Raw genomic sequence first — 11770 nt, forward strand, 5'->3', positions numbered from 1 at the left:
TTGTTGTAAGAAGTGGGTTAAAGTGACTTCTATGTTAAAAGATCTTTAAAGTTCACAAGGCACGGATATTAATTGGCTATGATACATTAATAACAGCCTCTCACCAGCATCATTTTAGACAGAGGAGTAAAGTCCTAGCAAATTTGAGTCTTTTTATGTAACTCACTGAAAATAAAGCAGTTCACCAGTTTCAGTCATTCACTATCATGTTCCATTGACATCACTGCAAAGTTCTACAACATTCATTTGTACCAGATGTTGTACATCGTTTTAACAACAGCTCAACTCTCTATCGACATCTAAAAATTAAGCCTAGACAAAGGTCACTACACAGAGAGACACTTAAGAAACTGGTCTTGATATGATTTGCCCTGAGACTGTTCTGTGGGTCGATATTACAACTGAATTAGTTTTTGTCATAAAACCCCTAATGCACCTTGAAATTGTATCACAATAAATGAACCAAGATTTTGCAAACAATAATATTAATAATACGCAATTTCAAGCCTGTTGCGGTCGGGGGAGAGAGCGATCGATGACCAAGCGCACGTCTCCGCGTTGCATGCGTGTTGCGCACTGCAGTTGCTGCTAATTGCTCATTAAAACAAAGCTTACTTCCTGTCACCAGTAGGTGGCGCCGTCACTTTCATTACGCACAGACATATAGATCTCTTCAAGTAGGTGCTCTGATGTAGCGTGAGCAATTTTGTATCAATTTGACAATGTTACAACAACTAACATTTCACACTGATCAGGAGGTGGCGCTATGACCCTGAACTAATATTTATATATGGAGCTGTTCAGGTCAGGATTGAGATCAAGGTCAGTAGATTGGACCCGGTTAGATAATGCAGAGTGGATTTCCATAGTACTTCCTGTTTAATGGCGAATCAGTAGGTGGCGCTATGACTCTGAGGAAATATTGACACATAGAGCTGTTCAGGCTTGGAATCTGATCAGGTGACAGAAGTTTGGTAGTGATAGGACAATGCAGAGTGGAGTTATGACAACATTGTCTCCTTTGGCGAAGGATGAACCTTCGCCACACCTCAATGTTTACACTGTTTGAGGAAATTTAACAATTCTTACCATTCCTGTTTCCACTAGTCAGTTACGAATCTAATTTCTTTTGAATGGCGATTTTTAAGTCGCCACGATGCCTCCTAAATCGATATTTTGTCTTTAGCCTACTTTTAATTATTTTATTCAGGGTGGAAAAAAACATTGCCGCTTATTATCCTACAGATGGCGCAATGCAATCTATTTGTTCATGATTTCCTTGAAAAAAATAAGGATCGCACGCGTCAGTCAGTCAGTCAGTCAGTGAGTCAGTGAGTCAGTCAGTCAGTGAGTCAGTCAGTGAGTCTGTGAGTCAGTCAGTGAGTCAGTCAGTCAGTCAGTCAGTCAGTGAGTCAGTCAGTGAGTTTGTGAGTCAGTCAGTGAGTCAGTCAGTCAGTGAGTCAGTGAGTGAGTCAGTGAGTCAGTCAGTGAGTCAGTCAGTCAGTGAGTCAGTCAGTCAGTCAGTCAGTCAGTCAGTCAGTCAGTGAGTCAGTCAGTGAGTTTGTGAGTCAGTCAGTGAGTCAGTCAGTGAGTCAGTCAGTCAGTGAGTCAGTCAGTGAGTCACCTCGACCGGCAGCGACACCGGCAGTCGCCGACCGCCAAGCGCTTACTTGGTTTCTTCTCCGTCTCTCCGGGGTCCGGTGGCGGTGGTCCCGAGGGATTTCACTGCCTCCACTTATCGACTACCTACACCGTGGTTTCAGAGCTGTCTCGCCGGCTTCTCCTCACTCCTTCCTTCGCCCTACTTCCGCACCCAATAAGAAGGCTTGACCCCCCCCCTTCTTCACTATCAGGCTACCGCTATTAAACAACAAATAGGGGGGGGGGGGGAGTCTGTCGATCCGTTACAACACGTAGTAGCTATTCATTGTTTAAAAGTAGCCTAAGTGGCATACATTTCTTAATCTGTCAGTTTGTGTGCAGTTGACAGGGGCTCTACAATAACAGGGCACATTTCTATTTATTTTCTCTATTGGCTGCCTGGCAGGCATTAAATTAATGTTAATATTTAGTTAATAATTAAAACATTTGATTGTGTTGTATTTGAAGGTATGATTCAACTGTCGACCCACAGAAGGCCGGCAGCCGTTTGAGGAGTTACAGCTTTTACAGGAGCTACTGAGCAGATTGACCTTAAGTTTCTTTGTTCCTTGTTTTCTTCAAAGTACCTGCACAGAAAAGGGAAATTGTGTAAAAGTGCGAAATCATCTGGGGTGTAGCTGAGCACCATTTATTATGTATGCCTCTGCCGTGCCGCAGCCTGGAACTTGGCTCGGTTTGACTCAGTATGCAACTGAAAGGCTTTGCCCTTTGTTCTGCTTTTTTATTCCCACCAACAATATTTAAACTGGACTTCAGAGGAATGCTGATCTCACTGGATCAGCCCAACACTGCAGATACAGACAAATATTTACTGAAAGTGAACTCTTAGGTCTTTGCACAGATTTTCTTTCCGCTTTTCTTTCTATCACTTTCCAAAGTTTCTCTTCGTCATTGATGTCAGAGTCAAGAACTAAATGCCACAGACTCCGAGGCCAATTTACCGTGGAACCATACGTCTACTTAAACAACGTGGTTCCTGCAAAGTAATCGATCCACATGACGGTTTTTGTTTCGCAGAACCTGAAGCGCGTGGCCGAGGTGTGGATGGACGAATATGCAGAATATGTCTATCAACGCCGGCCCGAGTACCGCCACCTGTCGGCCGGAGACATGACGGCACAGAAAGAGCTGAGGAACCGGCTGAACTGCAAGAACTTCAAGTGGTTCATGAGCGAGGTGGCGTGGGACCTGCCCAAGCACTACCCGCCGGTGGAGCCCCCTGCTGCTGCCTGGGGGGAGGTGAGAGCACATCTTAGATTTGAGATATATCTAGAGTGGTTTGATCCTGATTGGTTGATCCTGATTGGTTAATGGGAGAATGAAGTTAACTGATAAAAAGTTAACAAGCTCCCACTCAACTGAACAACCGTCACAACAATTATTTAAGGTTTGCTCATGACTAATCGGGATCCTCTACTTTCTCTTTAGTTAAGATAGAAAGAAAAACATCAGACACAAACGTTAAGAGGAAAAAACAAATTAATATCAAGAAAAACTTGGGCCAAAGAAAAGTTGTAATGTAGTTTCAGCTTATGTATGAAAAGCAGTTTGTTCAGCAGCTTGTAGAAACTGTTCTTCAGGTTCACGTAGTTTCCAGAAGTAAAAGGACCACAACAAGGCTGCAAAGGCAGAATAGCAAATAATTCATATTCACCGCGATGACATTGAAAGTCTCATTTAGCAACTTGTTATAATTATCCTTTTAATGACAAATAAAAGCTTAATAATTGACAGATCTTTTTTATTAATTTAACCAATATAAGAAATATGAAAATGTGTTGAGCTTGTGTTAACCAGAGACGATTCTGTGAGCATCTAGCCAACAACCTGACTTTGGGAGGAGAGAACGAGAAGTGCTAACATACATATTCTGAGGTTTGGGACTTATTGCCTAAAGGCTCCTTCCCTGAAAGCAGAGAGGGGGGGGGCATCCAGCTGGAGATCGTGATAAGAGAAACTCTCCGCGGCACCGACAGGCAAGATGAAATATTTCTGCAGTCAGACACAATTTCCCCGGCTCCTCCTGTGAGCACCAGACTATGACCACACATGTCTGGAGGTCGTCAAGGAAAGTTCACAGAAAACAGGACTTTTATAAAATTTATTTGAATTCAGAAGGTCCTGTTATTTAAGCATTGATTGATCAGATATGGATCTGTCCTCTTGACTCCATGTGTCTCCGCGTGTGTCTTTCTCCAGATCCGAAACATGGGCAGCGACATGTGCATGGAGATCAAGCACTTTGTGTCGGGCAGCCCCATCCGCCTGGAGGGCTGCGTGAAGAGTCGCGGCGAGGTGGGCTGGAGTCACGGACAGGTCAGAGTTCACAGCTCACTCACAGGGACTCGGCTTCCTGCTCACGCTGCCCGGCTGCAGCTCCACACTGCAGATACCGAACGTGACCGGACCACCACACGAGCATTTTAACGGTTTGATGCTCATTGGTTCGGCCGCGGAGCAATTATTTTAACGGACTGATCATCGTGAGCCAAAGTGGTTCAGTCTGTTCAGTAGTTTCATTCCACTGGCAACAGTTGATCCACCACTTTGGCTCAGAGTGAAATATTTCAATAAATATTACTTTTATCGCCATAAAATGTGAAACAGATATTTATGACCCCAAGCTGATGGATCCAGTTAAATTCTTTTAATGATGCCCTCACATTTGGCTGTTTTCCTTTTAGTCTAATTTCTAAAACCAATATTGAAACCCCCCCCCAATAGCTTTAGAAGTTCTTTAAAATCCGAAGTGATGTGAACGTCAATGTTTTGGAGCCACAACTCTCAAATGTGAAAAGACAGTTTTAAATCCAAAGCTTGAACCACGTCTCGTTTCCAGACATGTCTCCCTTTTTGCCAACATTACTGCAACAACACGGTCCTGTAGATTCATGCTTTACAACATCCGGAGAATACGCCCCCTTCTCACTCAGAAGGCGGTGCAAGGTCTGGTCCAGGCCCTGGTAATCTCACGCCTCGACTACTGTAACTCCCTCCTGGCAGGTCTACCTGCTACTGCCATCCGACCTTTGCAGCTCATCCAGAATGCAGCAGCTCGACTGGTTTTTAACCAACCTAAATTCACTCGCACTACTCCGCTCCTCCGCTCCCTACACTGGCTACCAGTGGCTGCCCGCATCCGGTTCAAGACACTAGTACTCGCATACCATGCTGTGAACAGATCAGGTCCAGTTTACATCCAGGACATGGTCAAACACTACACACCAGCACGTTCACTCCGCTCTGCTTCAGCTAAACGACTCGTTCCTCCTTCACTGCTAAACACTCATCAAAATCACGACTGTTTGCTGTCCTAGCTCCTAAATGGTGGAATGAGCTCCCACTCGACATCCGGACATCTGAAAGTTTACACATCTTTCGCCGAAAACTAAAAACACACCTCTTCCGACTGTACCTTGAATAAAAAAAAAAATTAAAAAAAAATAACCACTTATTGAAACTAACACTTTGGTAGCACTAAAATGGCACTTACTTATAGCACTTTGTAGTTTTGCTTTATTTCGAAGAAATTGTACTGTCTTGATTCTTGTTGTTCTTGGTTTGTACCCTCGGGGTTGAATGCACTTATTGTAAGTCGCTTTGGATAAAAGCGTAACATGTTTCACACTCGTGGACATGAGCAGATTGCTTGATCCTAAAACATGCTAAGCTAACAAGCTAGCATCAGTATTCAAATTCTCCAACTGTATTTCAAATCATATCTCCCTCCAGGTGTTGACATTCGGCTGGAGGGAGGACATCCGGGTGGGCGACCCCATTCACACCAGGAAGGTTTGCTTCGACGCCGTGTCCCACAGCAGCCCGGTCACGCTGTACGACTGCCACGGCATGAAGGGCAACCAGCTGTGGCGCTACAGGAAGGTACGACACGGGGAAAGTGACTCACGGGTTCCATTTTATGTACGTTTTGAAGGTCGAACTATTTTATAACTGAACAATGACGTTTCTTTTCATTTTTTGATTTAAAGACATTTTCAAATTTGCCCTTTGTACACTTATTATATAGTGTGAAGGAAACTTCTTAAGGTCAAGGCTGGGAAACAGAAAACCAATGCATTCATTTATAATTTTTAAACCTCAGCACAACTCATGACACATATTTCATTATTATTTTGAGTTTTTGTTAAAAAATGGACTTTAGAAACTGGTTTCCAGCAGATTTCCTGATGTCCCACACTGAGACAAAACTATGCAGCGAACAATGAAGTCAGACAAAAGATTTTTCATGGACGAAAGATTAATCAATAAACCTGATTTAAATTAGAAATGATTCAGAACAGCACAACAATATGAGTTTAATCTGATCACATGGTCTCAAATCAAGTTGGGAAGGAAATCAATCTCAAATCAAACAGTTACCGCACGTAACTCATGATGTTTTTCTGTATTTCTGTCGTTCCTCCAGGACAAGAGTCTGTATCATCCCGTCAGTAACAGCTGCATCGACAGCAGCCCCAACGAGCGGCGCGTCTTCATGAACTCGTGCGACTCGTCCTCGCCGAGCCAGCAGTGGCTGTTCGAGAGAACCAACGCCACCGTGCTGGAGCGCTTCAACCAGGACGCCAACTGAGGGAACCGGGCGGTGAGATGAAGCCTCTTCTGAAGAAAAGGATCACAGAGCAAAGAGCTTCTTTGACCAGGTGACTAATACGGCATTGGTCTGTAGACGTGGAGAAATACGGTTTGTTCCCAGCGGTGCTCAGTCAGGACGGATGCTGATTCCAGCCCAAGATTCTAGATCATTACTGGAGGTTGGAGCTGTTGAGTTCTTCAGGATGAGTCTATTAATAACAATACGGAGATAACTCCAACAACTACTGGACAGATTGCAAAATCCTGATAGTTTCACCTTTTTTAATACAATATCCATCATTGTCTTAAAATATCAAATCTGTCCCACCTGCACCTCCCTTTTTATTGTATATATTTCTGAGGTTAACTTCTTCAGTAGGAACCAATAGACACTGTCAGATTAGTTTATGGAAACATATTCATCAACCAATTGAGAGAAAAGGCCTTTTATACACATAGAAGTATAAATGTCCTGAGAACAAACGGTCTGAACTAACGAATCCTCCTTGTTCCCTCGTGTCCAGACGAGAACAGAAGCTACGAAATGAAAAGATGCTGCTTTAGAAACATTCCCTGTGGTGGAGCAGTGATCCAGACTCCGGCTCGGAGCTCGGACAGCCGCTCGGACCACACACATCCAGAATCCAATAATACAGCTGGAGCTTGTGGGTGGGGGGAGGAGGTAAGAGAAAGAAACACGGACGGCACCGAAACTCAATGTGTTCCCATCTGAAGTTCATGCTCCTGTAGAAGTAACTGTTGTGTTGTTCTGCAGGAAGGAAAGAACCAGTGAGTCCTGAGCTGTCCTGTGGAAACACTGGGATTTATAAACCTCTGCAGAGACGCTCCTTTCTTTCACTGCTGGTTTGAATCTGCCGGACACAGACTCTGCTGGATTTAATGGATATCGTCTTTTGCCTTTTTTCTCTATTGTTGCCTTAAACATTCACCGGTGGGATTATCCCTGCTCCGTGTTTTCACTCGTGGCTTCAGAAGACTTCTGGAAAGACGTGACTCTGTGGAAACTGAGGAGCAAAATACATATTCCTGTGCAGTTTGTCTTTTTATTAAACAGGAACAATCTTGTACAGACTCGTTTTGAAAGTGAAAGTATTTTTCTACTGTCTAATAAAGCAACAAAACTGATATAAGTGACGATGATGTTTTCTTCTTTTAGACATTTTATAAAAAACATACTGATACTGTTCACACAAAATAATGATGTGGATTCCTCAGAGGCCCGAGGTCCATATTTATAACTTACATTAAATAAACAACAAGGGCACTTAGAGAGAAAATACCTCCTCCTGGTCTGATTGGCCACATCATCACCATAATGCATATAAATGTATTAAGATCAGATATATGCACAATCTACATTCATATTTTCTACAAACTGCTCACATTAAAAGCAGAAAATCCATTATCTAATTCATCCTGTAATTATGTCATGGTTTTGTCTTGAGTGTTTATTTTAATAAGAGTGTTTTCTGTTTAATTATTTCCTCCTCGTGTTTCATGTTGTTTATGAGTTGTGTCTGTGTGTCATGTTTGCCCACACCCTGTGTTCTGCTTCCGGTTTTATTTTGTAGTTTCTGCTCCCAGTGTGTTTTCTTTCTTCACTTCCTGTCTTTGTGATTGTCTGCACCAGTCTTCATGTGTTCCACCTGTGTTCAATGTCCCCTCCCTTCCCTGTGTGTATCCGTCTTTGTGCTTCCCCTTGTCCTTGTTGGTTTGTTGTCGTTATGTCTGTCTCACTCCCTGCTGTAATCTCCTGTCCTGTCTTTCTGCTTCGTCTCCTGTGCTCGTGTCCCCTGCTTCTTCTGCTCTTCTCCTGAGCTTCCAGAGTTTTCCCCTGTTAGTCCAGCAAACTAGCCCATTTTGGAGCCAAAAATAGAAGTAATTGTAAAAGAATTTTTTTCAGCATAGATTATTTCTATGAGGTGTCCAGAACAACATACTAAAAGTCCTAAGAAATCCTAGTTGAGGAAATATGTTTAATTCTCATCAATGTGTGCCAATAAGGCAACAATACACCCCAAAAAGACTATTTTTTTCCTTTACTCCTATCAAAATGAAACTTTACACAATGAAAGTAGCCATGAAACGTAACATTTTTTGTATTACAAGTTTCTTTGAAAATGAATTTATGTATGTATTTGTAATACATATGAATGGTGTTTGCCTATGCAAATTAGAACATATTCAATAAGTGTGGAGCTCAGGTGCTTGTCAAATTCATTTCAAAAGAAAATGTTACGTTTCATGGTTACTTTCATTGTGTAAAGTTTTATTTTGATTGGAGTAAAGGAAAAAAATAGTCTTTTTGGGGTGTATTGTTGCCGGGCCTTATATGCACACATTGATGAGAATTAAACATATTTCCTCAACTAGGATTTCTTAGGACTTTTAGTATGTTGTTCTGGACACCTCATACAAATGATCTATGCTGAAAAAAATTATTTTACAATTAGTCGGTCGTAAAACACTACTTTGCCTGGACTATGTGTGCCTTGTGTTTTTTGACTTTTTGAGATTCTCCTTTGTTTGTTGTTTTTTCTGTTGGCCATTAAAAGGAAACCTTTTGTTTAAACTCTGCCGAACCAACCCTGACCAATGATTGCAGAAAAACAAAGATCGACACATAAAGTGCTTTTCAAAGTAAAACAAAATCCCCCAAAAGAAGGAACCTGACAAAGTTCACAAAAAGCAATTATATCATTCAGTTTAGGAACTGATCCTATAAAGGTGGGAAAAAACATGATCAAATAACTGATTATGAACATTTGCAGGAGATAAACACAGCGTCAGCAGAGTTGAAGGTGGATGTCAACACTCTATTTACATCATAATGAAACCAACCTTGAAGTTTTGAATCATCGAGTCTCTGCCTCGGCCACTGAGCCCACTCCAGCAGGGTTTGAGTGCTGGGGTCCTTGACTCACCTTCTCTATATGAGCTCAGACATCTTATTGGAAAAACGATAAAGCCGAGGTCACACAAACTCATCATCTCGGCTCCGGCTGCAGACGGAACCTGAACAGCAAGCTAACGCCTTCTCACAAAGCCACGGCCGCTGCCGGGGACCGGACTTCATTTACCTCTTCCACTTTTTTATTGACAGAGTGAGTCATCAAACCGGGAGTCAAATCCAATACCCCAGTATGAGGCTGGGGATCTTATCGGCCGTCCAAAGCCAACAAGGTCAAACAAACAAAACCACTGCATAACTTGCCCTCATCTTTCTGCATGCAGTCGGGCTGCAGGAGTATTGACGTAGGATAAAACTGAGATCCAGTCACCACAACTTTGTCTTAGTGTGAATTCTCAACCATGAAAAATGGGCTTAAAGACCCAAACTGAACACAGCAGCATAAATAACATCCTCGATGAAGCATATCAGACAGACACCCCCCAGCCAATATCTACATGAGATATTGTTTCCTTTGCCGACCATAAAGTTTGAAAGTGAGACCTGTGAAGGTGTCCTGTGGCAAATCCTTTAAGTCCGGTAAGTTGTGCGGTGGCAACTGAACGATTGGGCCCGGAGGTCAATGTGGCTTGTGTTTCTACAGAATCGAACACGTTGAAAACTGACTCACTTTCCCTCCTGTCTAAAATATCAAACATCTGGATATTTTGCAATAAGATAATTCATCTTTTTGACTGGTGAGTGTTCATATCGTTAATCTGTAGTTTAGCCCTAAATGGTCGAGTCCACCTCTGTGAGGAAATGTCAAGGTTTGAGTGAAACTATGTAAAGTCAGAGAATCATCAGAGTTTATCTAGTTTTTCTCTCCATTGTGTTTATTACTCGACCCAACATGAAGGGAATTAAACTTCCTTCACCAGATGTGTTTTAAAAAAACTTAAAGCAACAAACAGTTTTTATGGTCGAACAGAGACGAACCAAACTTGAGAAAACAAAATGACAAACTCAAGGTTTCAACAACAAACTTTAATCACTTTTTAATAAATCTTCCTGCTGCTCTTTCTGCAGTTTGCTGTATTGCTTTGCTTTGATGGAAAATCACGTCTTTGAACACTAAAGCCACCTCGTGTATTTTTCATTCTGCCTCCAGCCTGGACTGGGATTGGAATCTCATCATGGCTTCTACTTTTGTTTAGCAGATATAAAAGTGAAGAAATATCAGGGACACACTTTATGAAAGACTGAGGATAAACATCAATGGGAAGCGTCGTTGTCTGTCTGTATAAATCTGAAAAGCTACGGGTGCTTTAATGATCTCTGAACGACGACAACCAGGATTTTCTACAAAACTAATTCCAGTTTTATAAAGAAAAACCGAAGACGTGACAATAGGTTTGAAAAGTGACTGAATCTGGTATTTTCACTCCTCTTCATGGCGAGAGACATTTGTAATCTCGACCACTTCAGGAGCAGCGACCTGCTGTCATTTCAATTCCATTGTTAAAACATCCAGCTTCGTTTTTCCATCACGTTTTGACCTTGCAAAATGCTCCCAGTGGTTTTGAAGATGTGTGATATGAACATCAGACAGAACCAAAAACTGTAACAAAGAATAAATGCTAATTGAATCCAGTCACGACCAAAAATATTAAACCATTTTCCTTCATTTCTGCAAAACATGTTTTCAAAAATAGCTCAGAATATCATACTCTCTCTTTGTATATTCTGTCTATATACACATATTTATACATGTGTACATGTTATTATTATTATTATTTTTATATTTACTATTATTATTATATATACTGTTGCTGCCATTATTACTATATACTGCTATTATATTGGTATAATTACTATCATATATAAATATAAATTACGTTATATTATATACTATATATACTGTTCTATTTTTATATACTGTCTAACAATAACATTACCATCATATCATCAGTACTATTACCATCATCGTGCCACTGCACCTTATCTACCTATTTATCTTGTGTTTCTGTTTTTATTCTTTCTACCTCAATATTTTTTATTTTATTCTATTGCATTCAAATATACCGGCTGCTATGACGACTTAATTTCCCTTCCGGGATGAATAAAGTAATCTATCTTTATATCTATCTAGAATTAAAAGCCGCCTATTAGCATGAGTGCTAAGCAAGGTAATAAAAGTGTTAGTCAGAGATTAGAGTCCTCGGATGAAAATGAAAGTTTCTCTCTCCCGAGGAGACGCAGCGTGACTGACACCCGGCCCCTCCTCGAGGCTCTTGATTGGCTCAGACCAGGGAGCCAGGAGAGGTGTGACAGTCCTGCTCCGCTCATAACCCGTCAGCTGAATAATTACAGCTAACCTTCTTCTCCACAGGGCTTTGCTGCTGTCACACTCTAATGGGAAACCGCGGCAGGCTCGGGTCACATGGGACCCGGGCGGACGTATTCGGGTCAAATCCTTTAACACCAGTTGCTGTCCGAGCCGCTCAGCTATTTTTTTTCGTCCGTCCAAATCAGAGCGTTTGTCGATTACCTTCCTCAAACTGCCGGTAAAGAAAGAAACTATCGAACCAGAAGGAAGGAATT

At 41.8% G+C, this 11770-nt stretch overlaps 1 protein-coding gene across 1 annotated transcript in view; it reads left to right on the forward strand.

The window, feature by feature from the left end:
- Positions 1-6253, forward strand: part of LOC133019368 (polypeptide N-acetylgalactosaminyltransferase 10-like) — a 60325-nt gene extending 54072 nt beyond the window's left edge. Inside the window, exons 9-12 of the mRNA XM_061085819.1 lie at positions 2680-2901; positions 3862-3978; positions 5395-5544; positions 6089-6253. Coding sequence (XP_060941802.1) covers positions 2680-2901; positions 3862-3978; positions 5395-5544; positions 6089-6253 — 654 coding nt within the window. The remainder of the gene's footprint in view (positions 1-2679; positions 2902-3861; positions 3979-5394; positions 5545-6088) is intronic.
- The last annotated feature ends 5517 nt before the right edge of the window (positions 6254-11770 follow it).

Source organism: Limanda limanda, chromosome 14 (assembly GCF_963576545.1).
Source record: "Limanda limanda chromosome 14, fLimLim1.1, whole genome shotgun sequence".
Taxonomy (NCBI): Eukaryota; Metazoa; Chordata; class Actinopteri; order Pleuronectiformes; family Pleuronectidae; genus Limanda; species Limanda limanda.